General features: G+C 54.2%; 1 protein-coding gene across 6 annotated transcripts in view; it reads left to right on the plus strand.

Moving 5' to 3' along the window:
* The window catches only part of SMARCA4 (SWI/SNF related, matrix associated, actin dependent regulator of chromatin, subfamily a, member 4), an 89,908-nt gene that overhangs the window by 55,001 nt on the left and 16,143 nt on the right, over window positions 1–18,764 (plus strand). For 4 of the 6 annotated variants that reach the window (XM_055545023.1, XM_055545040.1, XM_055545047.1 and 1 more), the window contains exons 23-30: window positions 533–579; window positions 2,176–2,342; window positions 5,137–5,300; window positions 7,382–7,609; window positions 7,924–8,022; window positions 8,289–8,366; window positions 9,009–9,227; window positions 13,540–13,793. In XM_055545023.1, coding sequence (XP_055400998.1) covers window positions 533–579; window positions 2,176–2,342; window positions 5,137–5,300; window positions 7,382–7,609; window positions 7,924–8,022; window positions 8,289–8,366; window positions 9,009–9,227; window positions 13,540–13,793 — 1,256 coding nt within the window. The remainder of the gene's footprint in view (window positions 1–532; window positions 580–2,175; window positions 2,343–5,136; window positions 5,301–7,381; window positions 7,610–7,923; window positions 8,023–8,288; window positions 8,367–9,008; window positions 9,228–13,539; window positions 13,794–18,764) is intronic. The other 2 variants (XM_055545055.1, XM_055545061.1) reach the window with 1 other exon arrangement.

Here is an 18,764-nt window from a genome sequence, read left to right on the forward strand (position 1 = left end):
GCAGTGTGTGGGGCCATCCCAGGTCAGCATGTGGAGAGCATGTCCCTCTTCATGACAGCTCCAGCCATGACCTTTCTGGGCCCCAGGACACTTGAGAATCTGGATTCTTGCTTCTGAAAAGCACACATAACGACTTCCCTGATGGTCCAGTGGTTAAGGCTTCGTGTTTTCACTGCAGGGGGTGCAGGTTCAATCCCTAGTCCGGGAACTAAGATCCCACATGCCACATGTTGCGACCAAAAAAATCAAATAAATTTAAATGAAAAGCACACATATGTCTGCACATTCTGGCATAAAGTTTCAGGGTCATCGCAAATCCCCTGACAGTTCCTTTTCAGTGCTCCAAAGATGATGTCGGGTGCCTTGTGCGCACCTTTGGTGGTTAAGACCCTATGGGAAGGCATGTCGGTGGGGTAGAAAAGCTGTTGTCAGCACTTCTGTGTGGTCTTGGAGCTGCTGTGGGTGGGCTCGGAGGCATGGGGCCGGGACACCTTTTCCTGCCCCCACTGACCCGCGTCTCATTCTGTTACAGGAGTCCTTTTCTGAGCACTTGGGGTTTACCGGCGGCATTGTCCAAGGGTGAGAATCTCCCTCACTTAACAGGGTGGATGGATGGTCCACTGTGTTCTCGCTGTGGTTGACTTTGTTTCTGTTGTCACAGTTGTCTGCTTTCAAAGGCAGTATATTCCTGGTAAAAAACTTAAAAAACATAGATGAGCCCAAAGAAGAGAAATGAAAATTCTGCACTTTGAGGGACTTACATGGTGGTTCAGTGGTTAAAACTGTGCTCCAAATACGGAGGGCCTGCGTTCGATCGCTGTTCAGGAAGCTGCATTGCACCCGCTACAATTAAAGATCTGCACGCTGCAGCTAAGACTCGGTGCTGCTGCTGCTGCTCAGTCGCCTCAGTCGTGTCCGACTCTGTGCGACCCCATAGACGGCAGCCCACCAGGCTCTGCTGTCCCTGGGATTCTCCAGGCAAGAACACTGGAGTGGGTTGCCATTTCCTTCTCCAGTGCATGAAAGTGAAGTCACTCAGTCGTGTCCAACTGCTCGCGACCCCATGGACTGCAGCCTACCAGGCTTCTCCGTCCATGGGATTTTCCAGGCAAGAGTACTGGAGTGGGGTGCCATTACCTTCTCTGAGATTCGGTGCAGCCAAATTTAAAAAAAAAAAAAAAAATCTGCAATTTGAGGGTTGACCAGACATGGCTTCCAGGTCCCACTCTTGCACTTCTGGGTTCTGTGACCCGTGACAGCTTCCCTCTACCCTCTTGAGCCTAAACTCTGCCCACCAGGAGAGAGGCACTTTTTATACAGTGTGCCACCCAGCTTGCCGTGGGGGTGTTTTCCCCAGTATTGTTTATAAAATGCAGCCCCAGCATGGTTCAGCCTTAGCATTGGGCTCGGATCTAGCCTCCAGGTTTCACTCTTAAAACATTCTCAGCGCTAAAGCCACCATCACTTCTCTGGGATAGTACACTCTTTCTTAGAGCAGGAACCCTGAAGGAAAGAGCAAAGGTCCTTTTGCTGTGTCGTTTTTTTGTATCAAGTTACATAACGGGGTCCCACAGACCTGGCCTTGAGTCCTGGCCCTGGCAGGTCAGCAGCCATGTCACACTGCCCCCAGCCTCAGTTTCCATACCTGTAAACTGAGAATGAATGACCAAAGCCATGTGGCCCTCAGCCCTTCTTCTCACTCGTACAAAGATCCTAGTTGCTCCGTAATTCCACAGTCACCCTTGACCCGGGGGGCTTCCCTGGTGGCTCAGATGGTAAAGAATCTGCCTGCAATGCAGGAGACTGGGGGTTGATCTCTGGTCAGGAAGATCCCCTGGAGAAAGAAATGGCAAGTATTCTTGCCTGGAGAATCCCAAGGACCGAGGAGCCTGGTGGGTTATAGTCCATGGGGTCAGAAGGAGTTGGACATAACTGAGCGATTAACACTTTGACTTGACTTAGGGTGGCCTGCGTTTATTTTAGTTGGATTGGAGTGGCTCTGCTGAAACTTTGGGGGCTGGGTAGTCTGCCAAGGGAGACATTCGTGTGCCCCTGGCCCTGGTGGCCAGCCCACCCAGGACTGGTCAGGTAGTGGGTGGGAACACGTCCTCTGCCTGCCTTCAGGGCCCTGTGGTTCACGTCCTGTGTGTCCTTCCCCGCCCCCACCCTCCCCAGGCTGGACCTGTACCGAGCCTCAGGGAAATTCGAGCTGCTCGATAGAATTCTTCCCAAACTCCGGGCCACCAACCACAAAGTGCTGCTGTTCTGTCAGATGACCTCCCTCATGACCATCATGGAAGACTATTTTGCATATCGTGGCTTTAAATACCTCAGGCTCGATGGTGAGTGTGGCCGGGGAGAGAGATGTGTTTGAAAGGGCCTTGTTATCCACTGCTGCCGAAGCTTCTGGAGGGTTTGCCCTCCCCCGTGAGGCAGGGCAAGGCCCAGAGACTCCAGGTCTAGTGTTGGGAGTGGACACAGTGGCATGCTCAGTGACGCAGGCCTGTGGGACTGGGAGGGGTCCTGGGAGTATTGTGCTGGTCTCCCGAACACAAGGCTTAAAGTCCTTGCACCGTAATGCTGGGTCCAGTGGCTAATGTGTATCCCATAGACTTAATTTTAGTGGGAAGTGACAGAAACTCATATCCTGTGGGCATAGGGAAGAAAGCCTTAATAGACTCACATAACTGAACTTTAAGGGTAAGCTTGCTTCAGGCACAGCTGGATCCAGGTACCGAGATAGTGTTAGAGGAGCTTTTCTGGGGCTCTCGGCTCCTTTGTCCTCCACGTTGGCTTCATTGTCAGGCATCCCTTCCAGGCTTTTCTTCCACCCACAGAAATTGGGGTGTCCCCAACACTGAGCAGACAACAGTGTCCCCAACAGAGAAGCAGCTTGTCTTTTCCCCCAGGGGTCTGGAGTGAGCTTTCATTCGACTGCTGTGAGCGACATGCCCCCGTCTCCACTGCCCTGGTGGCTCTGGAGCTGAAATCAGACCTATCCATGCCAGAACCACAAGCACGGGGAGAAGCAGGAAAGGGCGGGATGGAGGGATCCACATGTGGCAGGGGTGATGGGGCATGTCCAATGGGAACCACGCTGGCCTGTGACCATCAGAAGCCCGGCTCCTGCCTTGTTGCCTACATAAGGGAGTCCTGGGGAGATGGGGCTGAGCACAGGGGTAACAGTGTGCGGGACTCCTGATCCGACATGTGTCGCTGACCAGGACGGCCCTAGGGGGAGACCCCCGCTCTCCATAAGACGGAGTGAGTGGGGCTCTCAAGAAGAACTGGACTTGGGGGAACTTCCCTGGTGGTCCAGTGGCTACGACTTTACCTTACAATGCAGGGGGTGCAGGTTCAGTCCCTGGTCGGAAGGAAGCTAAGATTCCCATGTGCCTTGGGACCCCCAAAACTAAACACAAAACAGAAGCAATACTGTAACAAATTCAGTAAGGACTTTTAAAAAACTTATTCACATCAAAAAATAGCATTTAAAAAAAGAGAGACTTGAGACCCACTGGAGTAAATACAGTTAAGAAGCGCGGGTAGACCATATTTCTGCAAGACGTTGTCTAAGCTCGGTACCAGCTACATCCATCCATGGATGGACACCCAAACCTCTGTGCCTCTGTTGTGTGTTTCTCAGTGCCTCTCGTGGTACTGTGGATTTTCAGACCGTTAACTTGTGATTGCTGGGTGGATCTGTCCTTCGAAATCGGCCCTCCCCACTCCCGCCCAGAACCTTTGCTGCATCTCCATCTTGCCTTCTTTCAGCTGTTCTTAGAATTCCATCCAGGGTAGTAACCTTTACAAACACAGCTTTGGTCAGGTGCTCACGCGTCCTGAGGCTGAAAGCTGCATCCCTGCCAAGGCCTGTGTGACCTCAGTGCGCTGGCCTCTGTTGGGTCTGAGCTCTACGATGGTGACACTGCCCCCTAGTGGACAGGCCGAGAGCATGTTCCCACCCACCCAAGTATCTGTCCACTTGCCCCCCAACCCCTTTTTCTCTCCATGACAAGAGGCCTCTGTGTAAGTGAGGACTTCCGTTTGCTGGACCATGGTTGCATCTTTAGCATTTCATGTGGTCACTGCCACATGGGTGGAAACTCTGGGAAAGAAATGCCTGGTGGTCCAGTGGTTAGGACTCTTATGTTTCTACTGTGGAGGCATGGGTTCAATCCCTGGTCGGGGAACTAAGATCCCACAGGCCTCTCTGCCCCCAGCCCCCTAGAAGGAATGGCAAAGGGTTGGGGAGCTCAGTGACATGGGGAGCGGAGCCTTCTGCTGTCAGAGTGCTGAGAGTGAGGGTGCAGCCTGGGGTACTGGAGGAGCCCCTTGACCCGGCCCTGCCCAGCCGTGCCTGAGGCCTTAGCCCCTCCTAGGAGCCAGGACAGCCCAGGCGCCATGGACCTTGGGCCTCTGTGCTGTTCGTCCTGATGTGTAGGCGAGTCGCTAGAAGCAGCACCAAAAATGACACCTGGTTTCACCAGAGGCACCTCTGCTTTGAGTTGATGGGAGCCTGAGGAGCTTAGATGCCCCTCTGAGGATCACGCCCGGGGCCCTCACATTCGAGTCACTGTGGCTTCAGGAAGCGGGGAGCCATCCTGCCCACAGAGAGACGTATCCCCATTGTACAGTCGCATGTGCTTGTCTGTATAGACGGTTCCCTTTGTGAATGGAGAAAACTCACCACAGGGGCATGGAGGCAGGCTCCAGCCTCTGACCAGTCTCATTACCATAGCAGCACCGTGTGTCCACCCAGAGGCCACTCACGGGTTCAGAGAGGCGCACTGAAACAGCGCCGCTGCAGCGTCTCCCACCGCCCCGGACAGCTGGTTCCAGCAGTGCTCGGGTCAGCCTGTTGCCTGGGTGTCTGCGGGGTACCAGCCCTGCGCTGCAGCGCCTGCCTGTCTAGTGCCTGTGGCAGCCCCCGTTCACGTGGTGGGGCTCATTTTCTTCTCCTGGGGTGGGCAGACTGGCGGTCAGTGGTGTCACCTGGATCTGAGTTGCTCGTCAGTCACAGTCCACAGCCATTGGTTGGAAGGCGGTGGGCGTGGTCGCCGCTCCCTGATGCAGGTGTCCCTCTGTGTCTCCTCCCTCAGTTGCCCTGCTAACACTGGTCTACCCACCCGGCAGGAACCACGAAAGCGGAGGACCGGGGGATGCTGCTGAAAACCTTCAACGAGCCCGGCTCCGAGTACTTCATCTTCCTGCTCAGCACCCGGGCCGGGGGCCTGGGTCTGAACCTCCAGTCGGCTGACACTGTGATCATTTTTGACAGTGACTGGAACCCCCACCAGGTAACAGCACGCACCCCCCGGCAGTGACCATGCCCCTGGTGTGAGGGTCCGGCGGCCTCCTGACATTTTCCGAGAGCCTTGGCAGCGCCTGGAGAGAGGTGCAGAGGGCAGTTTCTCAAAAGCAAACTAATTATTTGCTCTGATTATGAAAAAATACATGTTCTACCGTTATTTTAAAAAAATTTTCTGAAAATTCCCCGGCTGTCCAGTGGTTAGGACTCCACGCTTTCACTACTGACGGCCTAGGTTCGGTCCCTGGTCTGGGGACTGAGCTCTCACAAGCTGCGTGGCACCATCCAAAAGAAGGGGAAAAAAAAACCAATCCTGGCATCCCATAGATGTGCAAAAAAATGGAAAATGGTCCCGTTCTATGGTCTGGTAGTAAGGGTCCCCGTTAGTCATGGGGTCCTTCCTGGCCATGTCCTGGCCCAGCCCTCACGCCGGCCCCTCTTCGCCGGGGCTCCTTTGTGTGCTCCACGCACAGCTGCCCTGATGTCTTGTCTGCACGCCTGCATGGGGCTCCGTGCCCGTAGTTCTTTCAAATGCAAATACCAGTAACTGAATGTAACAAACGGAAGTGTGCATTTTTTCCCTTCCCTGCCACTCCCACTCTACTCTGAGCACACGCCAGCCTCTCCCTCTGTACACACAGATGCTCTGGCTTTGGCATGAACCTGGCACGTTCCAGCACGTGTCTCTTCCTGCCACTGGCTGGTGTGTTCACATTTCCGTGCAAGTGCACTAAGCCTCTGCCCAGCACATCCTCGGCAGCCAGCCTTCCTGGTATATGGCGGCCCCAGGCCTTTTAACTCAAACCCCAGTGGGCAGGTGTCCAGGTTTCCCGTTTCTCGGCCTGACCGCTGTCCTTTCATGGAGCCCTCTTGTCCCTCTCTCAGAGCACTGGCCAGGCCCAGGCTGAGCGAGAGGTGGGGTATCTCGGCCCACAGGCCTGTGCCCGTCATGTTCTGTTGGTTCTGCCAAAGTGGCCTCCACCAGGCTGCCCAGCTCTCGCTCCTGTTGATGGTGTGAGTGAGCCCTTCCCCACGCCCAGTGGCCCTGGTTATCACCGTGCGAACCATAGCCTGTATGCCAGCGAACGTCTGGGGTGGTCACTGCCGTCAGCCTGGGTTGGAATGGTTCCCACCCAGACTCCCGTGACTGGCCTGTTTGCTAGGAGGTGGTGGGGCTGTGCTTCCCCCATCAGCAGGCAGCTGGGGGAGAGGCCTCTGTGGAGCCCCTCCTCCACACTGGGAGGCATTGGAGGTCATGAGACATGGCAGGGCTAGGTGTATCATTAGGCGCCAGTCCTCCCTGCCGGGAATCACGCAGGCTGACCAGGAAGCTGAGCCGTGGGGCCAAGACACGCCTGTCCCACCAGGTGTGGCCTCTGCTGCCCTGTGGGGTGCAGATCTCCAGGTCAGCTCCACGCGGCCCCAGACTCAGGATTCCGTAGGCGCCCTCCTGGCTCTGCACTGGGCTCATGGGGTGACACAGATCGTGTTGGCACCACACCTCCCACTCTACCGGCGTTTGCTCCACACCAGGCACTGGGTATCCATTGCCCGTTGGCTCCTCATGCACACAGTAACCACGAGCGGGGCTGGTGTTAGCAGTGGCTCCCAAGGCTAGACTGGTGGGACCTGGGCCCGGCGTTGCCTGGCAAGGGAGCAGCAGGGCCCCCAGTCAAACCAGGCATCGACCTGGAGTGGTGCGCAGCTTCGGCGTCATTCTGTAAACAGTCCTGTTGCGTAATGCGGCCCCACCTAGGGGGCCTAGTCACACAGTGATGGGCCCCCATGCAGCTGTGATGGGAGCTGCTCAGGAATATCCCTCAGGCAGCCTTTTAAAACCACGCTTCCTTCCCGAGTATCTGCCAAGTTCCACTTAAGGTAGAAAGAGACGCTTTTGCAGGATCTCAGGGTGAAGTCCCCTTGGCGCAGGCTTCAGGTCTCGTTCCTGAGTTTCCTGGCTGTGTAGCTGCTGGCCAGGCGAGCGCTTGTGTGTCTCTCAGCAGCATCCAGTGTCCCGACTCCCCCTTAACCATCTGGGGCTGACGGCATCTCCCCCACTCCCGCCCCCAGGACCTGCAGGCGCAGGACCGCGCCCACCGCATCGGGCAGCAGAATGAGGTGCGGGTGCTCCGCCTGTGCACGGTCAACAGCGTGGAGGAGAAGATCCTGGCCGCGGCCAAGTACAAGCTCAACGTGGACCAGAAGGTGATCCAGGCCGGCATGTTTGACCAGAAGTCCTCCAGCCACGAGCGGCGCGCCTTCCTGCAGGCCATCCTGGAGCACGAGGAGCAGGACGAGGTGAGCGCAGCACTGGCCCCGACCCCCTCCCCGGCGTGAGTGGTGGACGCATGAGCGGCTTTCGTTTTTGTTTTTTTTTACCTTTTTTTGCACTTTTTCTTTTTCTTTTTTTGTTTTTTTTTTGCATCCCTTTGGAGTAAAGGGAGTGTGGGCTGAAAGGAAAGACGATGAGTATACTTGCTTTTTCTTTGAAGTGGTTTTTTTTTTATTATTATTATTAATTATTATTAAAAAAAAAAAAAAAAAAAAACAACTGCTGGTGAAAGACGCCGGATTGATAGCCCTGGAGACTGAAGTCCTCTATCTATCCACAGAGCAGACACTGCAGCACGGGCAGCGGCAGTGCCAGCTTCGCCCACACTGCCCCTCCGCCAGCGGGCGTCAACCCCGACTCGGAGGAGCCACCTCTAAAGGTGAGCGGGGTAGTTCAGTCTCCACGCCCATTCAATCCTCGGCTTCTCGGCTGAGACGGCCAGCAGAGGGCCCTGACCCCACGGAGCGTGCGTGTGCGTGTGCGTGTGTGCCTCATCGCTGCCGCGTGGGTCCCCATCCACCGCAGCCGGACCAGGGACCACCAGCTCCGCTCCCACGGACCGCCGCCGCTCGCCTCCGAGCCCGGCCGCCGCCGCCGCCCACCCCGGCCTCCCCGCAGCCGGACTAAACGTGTGACGTCTTGTAGGAAGAAGACGAGGTGCCTGACGACGAGACGGTGAACCAGATGATAGCCCGGCACGAGGAGGAGTTCGACCTGTTCATGGTGAGCGCCGCGGGCACTGGCTATTCCACCTGCACGGACCGTGGGCTGTGGGGCTCACATGCCCCTCCCTGCCGACACCCAGCAGACCGAGTGGTCTCAGTGACATCGGCGTCCCCAGACTACTGAAGCCGGGGGCAGCCCTTCGAGTGGGCTGCAGACAGCACCTAACTGACCCCTCTTTGTCCCGTGGTCTCCTAAGGTCTCCTAAGCATGTCATAGGGATGGCAGGACACCCGGGCACACCCAGTCCTGCTGGTGCCTGTTGTCCTTGAGGCTCTCTCCCTTTCAGAGGGCATCATACTGTCCCGGGCCGAAGAGCTAAATCGGGCCTCGGTCTCAGATCTCCCTCGCCCTTCGTGGGTGTGGAATCCAGGGCGTCCTTGGCCTCAGCGGGCCTGTGCCTCCCACTGAGGCTGTCCATGGAACCGCCATCCCATTTCAGCCCTGCTTCTGTCACCTCCACGTCCTTCCCAGTTCTCTCTGCCCCACAGCAGAGTCCCAGCCAGGGTCTGACCTGAGAGCTCAGCCAGTTTGGCCACCACAAAACCCAGCTACCATGTAACTGGGTCCCCAGGCAGGGCGCCCCGCATGTGCCTGCCGGCCGTCCCTGTGCTAACGCTTCCTTGGCCCCACACCCCACAGCGCATGGACCTGGACCGCCGGCGTGAGGAGGCCCGCAACCCCAAGCGGAAGCCGCGGCTCATGGAGGAGGACGAGCTCCCCTCGTGGATAATCAAGGACGATGCCGAGGTGGAGCGGCTGACCTGTGAGGAGGAGGAGGAGAAGATGTTCGGCCGTGGCTCTCGTCACCGCAAGGAGGTGGACTACAGTGACTCGCTGACTGAGAAGCAGTGGCTCAAGGTACATGCTGGAGAGGGCCGTGAGAGGGGCTCAGGCGGCACAGGTTTGGCTGCCGGGTTAGGGGCCTTCATCCAAACCCCGGGCAGCGCCCTTTAGCCATTCTCAACACGAACGGCAGCAACCCTTCACACACGGGCTCAGGTTCACTCCGTTCCTCCTGTTGAAATGGTGGCAGGCACACCTTTGAGGCTTCCGAGCCGCTCAGAACGCACTGCTGGGTGGAGCTGGCCTTTCGTGTGTCAGGTTAAAGAAAACTTGGTGATCTCGGCAGGGGGCTGGCCAGAGAACCCAGAGCTAGACTAGGGATGTCACCACTCCCTGTAAGATCATTGGGAGTGCTAATGGGGTCAGGTGCCCTGATCAGGGTGCGTCATCCCTGGGAGCTGCAGGGAGGAGGGAGCGAGCGCCCCGCCCGGCCCCCTGGAACCCCGTAGCCCCCAGCCCTCGGCTCCCAGGGCCCAGCACTGAGGTCAGCATCTGGGTTACCGTGACACATCAGACCCCACCCCCACCCCAGAGCTCTGAGTGTAGAGGTGACGATTGAGAGTCCAACCCTCAAATTGTTGTCCCTGAAACAGTACTTGCAGAAGGCAGGTGGTGGCTTTTGGCTGCGCCCTGCTGGTTGTCACACCCTGAAATGAGCAGCTGCACCCCAGGCCTCTAATCACACACCCCAAGGTTCCTCTTGATTAACTGTGGTCGCGGCACTTCCTCGACTGTGAGGCCGGGTGGCCCTGATCCTCTCCTGAGACCTCAGAACACCCGAGATTTGCAAGCTCACCCACTGAGCTATACACCAGAGGGAGCTGTTGAAGCATGCCAGGCAAGAAGCCTACAAAACTCAGATGAGGCAGCTGGGGTGTCCTGTCCCCAGCCCTCAGCTCAGGGCTCTGAGAGGCAGAACAGAACCTCTGACGTTAGCCCAGCCATAGACCTTACAGCTCCCATGGGACCTCTGCCAGCCCTGCATTGCTAAGGCAGTGGGTGCCCTTGAAAAGGGCTTCCCAGGTGGCTCAGTGGTAAAGAAGCTCTTTGCAATGCAGGCAACACAGGTTAGATTCCTGGGTTGGAAAGATCCCCTGGAGGAGGAAATGGTAACCCATTCCTGTATTCTTGCCTGGGAAATCCCATGGACAGAGGAGCCTGGAGGGCTACAGTTCATGGGGTTGGAAAGCATTAGACGTGACTGAGCATGCATGCACACCTTTTAAAAAAAAAACTGCCCACTTGTGTATAATAAAAATTTATGCACATTTCTTTCTCTACATTTTTTGAGGAATAACTTACATACCACGGAATTCACCCACTTAAGATGCACAATTCAGTGATTTTGGTGTGTTCTCAGAGTTGTGACAGTCATCACAAGGGAAGTCTAGACCTTTCTCCTCTCAAAGAAACCCTTTCCTCTCCAGCTATCTTCCCATCCCATTAAATCCTCTGAATGACTTTGTCAACAAAAATTTTGACTATTCAGGACATTTTCCATGTGTAAAATCATGGAATACATGATCCTTTGATGTCAGGCTTCTTTCACTTAGGAAAATGTTTTCCAGGTACATATAGATTCTCGTGCACATCAAGAGTTCATTCTTTTTATGGCTGAATGATAGACCATTATGTGGGTATACAGTACAACATTTGTGTATCTAGTCATCAGTGGGTAGACATCATTGGGGTTGTTTCTGTTTTTCGGCTGTTATGAATAATACACTGAATATTTGTGTATACAGATATTGTGGACACATGTTTTGATTTCTCTGGGGTGGATGCCAAGGAGAGGATCATAGGGTCATTCTCTATTTAACCTTTGAGGGGACAAAAACTCTTTTCCGAAGCGGGTGAACCATTTTACACTCCTGCCAGCAGCACAAGAGGGTTTCGGTTTCTCCACATCCTCACTGATGACTTCTATTTTTTGGCTTTGGCTGTGCCAGGCAGCATGTAGGATCTTAGTTCCCTGCCTGGGGATCAAACCGGCACCCCTGCATTTGAAGCTCAGAGTCTTAACTGCCGGATTGCCAGGGAGGTCCTGTTTGCCTCTTTGATTCCAGCCATTCTAGTGGGTGTGCAGCGGTATCTGTGGTTTTGAACTGCATTTCCAGGGGGCTTGTGGTGTCAGGCCCCTTTTCATGTGCTCGTTGGCCATGTGTAGATCTTCTTTAAAAGCCTATTATCAGACATATAATTTGCAAATATTCTTTCCTGTTCTGTGGGATGGTTTTGGTTTTTGTTTTTCACTATCTTGACGATGTCCTCTGTAGCACAAAAATGTAAATTCTGATGAAGTCAAATTTGTTTTTCTCTTTTGGCCTTGGTATCATGTCTGAGAGTCAGTCCGTTGTCAAATTGAAGGTCACAGAGATTTACCCCTGTGTTTTCCTTCGTCAGTTCTTACATTTAGGTCCATGATCCTTTCTGAGTTAACTTTTGCCTATGGCATGGGGTCAAGGTCCAGATCCATGCTTTTGCATGTGGCCTCTGGTCATCCCAGCACCATTGTTGGAAAGACTATTCTTTCCCCTTGGATAACATCCTTTTTTTTTCAGTAGTTCATAGTCAGTAAAATTTGCATTAATAAAAGAGAGATTTACCCAAAACAGCACTCCTCGGTCTTAGCTGTGGGCGTGGAACTGGCACTGCTTCTCTGGCAGCCACTGTGCCCTGTATGCACACAGACCCTTCAGAATGTGCCTGCCTGTTTGCCCGCTGCGCTGACCCACATGTCTTGGGTGTAGGACCGGAGGCTCCAGTATTGGATTCCAGAGCCTCCTGTAATAGTGATCACAGATACAGTGATTTTAACACAACAGGAATTCAACTTCTCACAGTTCTGCAGGCTGGGAGTCTGAAATCTAGGCATCAGCAGGGCTGTGTTCTGTCTCCAGGCTCCTTCCTTGCCTCTTCCAGCTTGTGGTGGCCCCAGCATTCCTTGGCTTGAGGCTACGTCTCTCCAGTCTCTGCCTCCATCTTCACATGGATGTCCCCAGGGTCTCTCTGTATGCCCTTTTCTGTCTCCTGGAGTCTGGTCCACCCTAACAGAGGATGGTCTCATCTCAGTCCTTGAGTTATTATGTGTGCAAAGGTCCTGTTATCCTGTAAGATGGCACTCTGAGGTTCCGGGTAGATACAGATTAGAGGGGGCACGCTTCAGCCCTCTGCATGCCTGCCCCTGGGCCAGCCTACTCTCAGGTCCTCCTGCCCGCTCTGTGCCCCCATGCTATTCCTTTAGCCTGGGTACCTCCTCCCACCACCCCCCAGCCCTCAGGTCTGCTGACGTGCCCCACCCAGGGGAGCACTTCCCACCCCCGACCAGGACACATCAGCTGCCGCACCCTTGGAGCACCACTCACCCTCCCCATGGCAGTCAGCACTCTTGTCACCGCATTTGTGGGGGGTGTGACTGTCTCCCCTCCGCAGGGGGCGGTGGTCAGTGCCTGGCCCCAGTGCCTGGCCCCTACCTGCCCACAGTTGCAGCAAGTCACTGAGATGAGTAACCAGTGCCTCCCCTCCTTTTGGCTCCAGACCCCCCCTCCCATTTCTGACTCCAGCCTCCCCTGGACACCTGGCTTCCTCTCACTGGGTGTTCAGATTAGTTACTACTTTGAGAATTCATCATTCGGAGCTATTTTAAAGTGACCATTCACGTTCATGTCCTTCAACTCGGCAGTTTCACTTCCAAGAATCAATCTGAAAGACAGACAGATGTCTGGTCATGGCATTACTTAAAAACAGCCCACCCCCTAACCCCACCCCACCCTAAGTTGGAAAGAACCTAAATTGCCCAAGAACAGAGGTTCAATTAAGGCCCGCTGTGCGAGAAAATACTTAATAGACATTAAAAATTGTGCTGCAGAAAAACGAGAGGAAGTGTATCTAGGACAACTTAGTGAGCAGAACGATGGGTCGTGGTGTGGTCTGGGCTCTATCCCCCTGCTGCCTCGGTTGTACAGACAGGTGGATGGTGGTCCACCTGTGGGAACACTCCTGATACTGTTGAACTGCACACTTGACAGTGTTTGAAGCACTTGGTTCTGTGGGATGTGGATCTTAGCACAGTTGTTTTAACAGCATGGCAGTCGGGCGCACAGTGTTGACCAGGTCACCTCCCGGTGGAGGACTGACAGGCACCCACTCTTTGCGGCTCTGCACCATGAGGCTGTGACTCTTCAACTTGTCACAGACGCCATATGTCCGTGAAGGACAGGGTTGGGGAGGCAGAGCTGTCCCCCACTGGGCCCCCGGGTCTGCGCGCGGCCTCTGCTTGTCGACCTCGGTGCTGGCTGTCCTATTTTTACCACTATTGACCCTGAAGGCCATCGAGGAGGGCACGCTGGAGGAGATCGAAGAGGAGGTCCGGCAGAAGAAATCGTCACGGAAGCGCAAGCGAGACAGCGACGCCGGCCCCTCCACCCCGACCACCAGCACCCGCAGCCGCGATAAGGACGACGAGAGCAAGAAGCAGAAGAAGCGCGGCCGGCCACCTGCTGAGAAGCTCTCTCCTAACCCGCCCAACCTCACCAAGAAGATGAAGAAGATCGTGGATGCCGTGATCAAGTACAAGGACAGGTAAGTGGGGGCTCCGGGGGGGCCCTGTGAGCCCACTGCCTCCAGGGCAGTCACTCCACAAACTCTGATTGGTTCTCCGTCTCAAGAGTCTCTGACCTCATGGGACATGATGTTCACGTCCTGGAAGACGGGAGACAGTGTCAGCCGTGATGAGAGGGCAGGAAGGTGACCTTTGAGAAGAGCCCCAAGGAGGGCAGGTCTGGGGCCAGTGCTCCAGGAGGGGCCCCACAGTAGGGTGAGTGGAGGACGAGGGTGTCTGCTGTGATGGAGGCCGATCACGTGGCCAGTGGACCGTGGTGAGGAGGCTCCTGTGGCTGGAGCAGAGAGCCAGTGGGTCTCCTGTAGACACCTGCCCCCAACCCTCGCACCCTCTTCCCACCTGATGTAGTCTCCCTGGGCCATCGCAGGTCAGCCGCTTGTTGAGAAGACATAGACCTGGGTCCCTGCCCTCAGAGAGATACCAAATAGAAGACTGTGTGCTTTCTGCTTCAGTGAGGGTCCTGAGTAGATCAGGAGCTCTCCTTAAGAGAGGGACTTTTCCTGGTGGTCAAGTAGTTAAGGCTCTGTGCTACCTTGCAGGGGACACGGGTTCAATCCCTGGTCAGGGAACTAAGATCCCACATGCTATGTAGTGTGGGCTAGGGGAAAAAAAAAGGATAGAAAAAGCAGAAAAAGAAAACCATGGCTCTCTCACAGCCCTCCCAGGAGATGCGTGCGTGTTCTGCCCACCAGGGCAGGTTGTGTGCAGGTGCGCAGGGCAGCCAGGGTCGTCCTTCAGCCCCCCAGTGTCTGTTCCGCTTCCTGCTACATCCAGGTCCATAAGGCTGTCTCCATGGCAGGAAGGCTTGAGTTTATAGCAATGCTTAGCAGTTAGTCACAAGCAAAGTGGGGGGAATTAATCTGTGGGAGGGAATAGTGTGAAGGTGTGAGCCCGGGGGCATCCCTTGGAGACACTGTTAGCGTGAATTTTGGGGTGAGTAGTGACTGTTATAGAACCCAAATAAAGGATGCAAATTGTGCTAAGAATTTTCTGTCTTAAGAAGAGAAACAAAGGATGAAGTGGAGAAGAAGCAGATTCAAGTTCAACTGCTGGGCCTAAAAATGTATAATCTGTGTCATTGTTGAGAACAAAACATCAAACTCATTTGGACACTTCACCTCTGAGGCAGATTCCACAAAGAAAAAGAAATGTAGAGCAGCAATTATTCAAAATATGCAGCGTACCAAAATCCAGTGAAAATGACAGACCCTGGTGTTTTCTTCTTAATAATATTCTTCCAAAAGAACCTTGTTAGAATCGAGAAAACAAAGACCCTTGGAGGTCAGTGGGGAAGGATGGGTTTTTCTGAACGTCATGCAGATTGCTGGCATATCCAGACAGAGAAGATGAACCTTGACCTCTCCCTTCCCTGCACACATGTATTAATTTTAAATGGATGATAGACAAATGTGATGTAAATGAGCTGTATTTCAGTAAAGGTTTTTTTTTTTAATGTGAAAAGAGCAACATGGGAGAAAATCTTCGTGGCCTGGAAGGAGGCTAGACGGCTTCAGGTCAGAAACGCCACTAGCAGTAGAAGACTCGGAAGCGAGACTTCACTAAAGTTAAACGTCTGTTCATCAGAAGACACCCTCTTAACAGATGGTGAAAATTGTTACAGACTGGCAAAGGAAAATCAGATTTTAAACAGGCATAAAGGGACTTCATGATGGTCTGTGGTTAAGACCTGGTGCTCGCTCGCAATGCAGGGAGCACAGGTTTGATCCCAGGTGGGGAAACTATAAGATTCTATGTGCCATATGGAGTGACCTTAAATAAATAAAAATAAAACGGGCAGAGACTTCCTGGTGGTCCAGTGGTCAGGAATCTGCCTGCCAGTGCATGGGACGTGGGTTGGATCCCTGGTCTGGTAAGATCCCACCCGCCATGGAGCGGCTAAGCCGGCGTGGCCCAGCTGCCAGTCCTGCACTGTCGAGCCCGCGCTCTGCAACAAGAGAGGCCACCACAGTGAGAAGCCTAAGCACCCCAGCTGGAGAGTGGAAGAAGCCCGTGCACAGTGCCGAAGACCCAGCACAGCCAGAAATTTGAAAATAAACAAAACGGGCAAAAGGCGTGAACAGACACCTCCCAGAAGAGGATGGCCTGATGACCAGTCAGCATATGAAAAGGTGTTCTGATCACTGCACAAACGTCATGACCACAAGGAAACGTACAAGTGGATGGGAGTGATGTGCCCCCTCATGTGCCCCAGAACGTGGAGCTCCAGGACCTCACACGCTGCTCATGGGCACACCGGGCTCTGGGCATTGTCTCCCAGAGCTGGACACACTGACTGCTTCTGACATGGCCACTCCAGTCCTAGTGCTGAGCGCACACACCCACCAGAAGACACGCACCGGTGCGTCCACAGCAGCTCTGATCACAACTGCCCTAAAGGAAACAGCCCAGCGTCCACCCCCAGGAGAACATGTCCACGGTGGCCTAATGGAGAGCAGAATTCTGCCAAGCACAGAAACAGCCAGCGTCAGCTGCCTGGAAGAATCTTACAGATGCTTTGTTGAGGGAGAGAAGCCAAACACTGACAAGTACAAGTTGTGCGCTTCCAGTTACAGGAAGTTCAGAGGCTGATCACTGGCGATGGATGTGAATCAGTGCTTACTTCTGGTGGGGGAACTTGACAGAGAAGAGGCACTAGGGACCCTCTGAGACTTTGGAATCTGGGTCTGCACTTGAAAACCTTTACTAGGGATACACCTCAGATGTATATACTTCCCCATAGCAGGCTACATCTCGGTTATTAAAAAACCACAGGGCTTCCCTGGTGGTCCACTGGCTAAGAGGACCAGTGCGGGGGGCCCGGGTTCCACGCCTGCTCAGAGAACTAGGTCTCACATGCGGCAGCTAAGAGTTCACGTTGCACCACTAAAGACCCCGCCTGGCCCAACGAAGACCTGATGCAGCCAAGCAGATCAGCAAATAGACACTTGGAACCAGCATCTTACTGACAAGGCCCTGGATATGTTCAAACCAAAGACAAGGTATGTCAGCTGTCAGTCCACCTGCTGTCATCCTGTGACTTAGAGAAAAATCCATCTGAGCATCGTGTTTCGCCACTGGGACACAAGAGAAAGTGGCTCCCCCAGCTGCTGAGAACCACCATTCTCCTGGCCTGTGTGAAATGGGTGGTAAATCAGTCTGGCGTGGTGCAGGGAACCCTCGTCAAGACTGGTCTTTAGGACACAGAGATCCTGTTAGGGATTCTGTCATCCAGCTTGCCGAGAAACCCAGCTGCAATCACAGAGCTGAGCTCCCAGCCCTGTTGGACCCACACAGCGGTGCCTCCATTGAGGGTTGGACAGGTGGCTGACGTCTAACCTCATGTCCCCCTGGAATAGACGGCCACGCTAGATTGGGCATGCCTGCTAAATCGCTTCAGTCAGTCCACCTCGTGTCCGACTCTGTGCGACCCCACGGACTGTAGCCCACCAGGCTCCTCTGTTTGTGGGATTTTTCAGGCAAGAACACTGGAGTGGGTTGCCATTTCCTTCTCTAACACTAGACTGGGAGCTCTCCATTAAGCTGGGGGAACTGCAGAGCAGTTACAAGGACAGCGAATAAGACCATTCTGGGAAGTCCACCCGCACTCCAGCTTTGAGATGAGTTTGGTTCTTGACTGGAGCTGGGCCTTCCACTTGCTGGGTTGCTGGTGGCCGCACAGGAAGAGATCAGACAAGGCACACAATTGCTTCAGAGATGATGTGTGGGAACAAGCTGACATTTCTGATGTTCTCAGCAGACAGTGTGAAGTCCCGGGGAAAACCTTGGTGTGGTTCATGCAGCTGTAAGATTAGGCCCCACCCTGTCTCTTCTGACCACAGCTGCAGAGTCCAGGGTCTCCAGGTCCATCCTCAGACTCGATGATCCCCTGGAAGGACTCTCAGAACATTCTGAAAGCTGGTGTGCTCATGGTGATGGTTTTTTACAGCAAAAGGACACAGGTTAGAACCAGCCGAAGGGAGAGGCATAGTGGGCAGCATCCTTCTGTGGCGTTGCAGGCAGCACCAGCTTTGCTGGCAACATTACAGGAAGATGCACACGGAGCATTGCCAGCCCGCAAGCCTTGCTGTCTGGGAACTTGGTCACATAGACATGACTGACCACCCACGTGGCTGCCTGGTCTCCACCCCTCTATAGTTGAGCTGATGCAGTGTGACCCCACACCTCTGCCTAGAATCACATTCTTAGACTCTGTGCCCAAGGCCCCCAATTAAAGAAAGTCACCCCTGCCCCCCCGTCCCGCCCAGGCAGGACATTCAAGGGCCGAGAGATGGCCTCCCAGCAGCTGAGGACAAAGGCCAGACCTTTCTTTGGGCCAGGTTATAATCTCTGTGATGCACCTGTCATCTACCTGGAAGGTTCTGAGGGACTGACCACTGCACCACACCAAGGAGAATAGACATAGAAATCGGAGGCAACCTAACGCACTTTTTTGTCTCAGACTTCCAACTACTCCTTCCCAGAAGGAAAAGTGAAACTTTGGGCTTAAAGATCCCATTTCACTTCTAGAACCCTGTGATTAGCTAAGCACTGTACTTGAGTTAAACGTGGATCTGAAGGAGAGACTGTTACAGCTTGATTCTTCTGGCTGCCACAGAATGGTCACCAGACATTATCAGTAGCTGGCTTCCATGGAGGGAGCCTGCCTTGCTGAGCCGGGCTCATGGGGCTGCCATTCCTGCCCCTGGTGGTCATGGAGGCTCGATGCGGTCTCTCCAGAGAGAAGTGGCTGGGCCTGCCCTGAGCTGCCACTGATCAGCACCACTCCAAAGTTTGCTTTCAAGTGTTGATTTCAAGATCTCCCCACAGTTCTGTCCAAATACCCACACAGTCATGGTTGCTTGCACCTTCGCATCTATACCCTTGTCTGCATGCACGTAATGTCCTGATTTGGAACCTTTTGCTCCCTTCAT

Source organism: Bubalus kerabau, chromosome 1 (assembly GCF_029407905.1).
Source record: "Bubalus kerabau isolate K-KA32 ecotype Philippines breed swamp buffalo chromosome 1, PCC_UOA_SB_1v2, whole genome shotgun sequence".
In the NCBI taxonomy this organism is placed as follows: domain Eukaryota; kingdom Metazoa; phylum Chordata; class Mammalia; order Artiodactyla; family Bovidae; genus Bubalus; species Bubalus kerabau.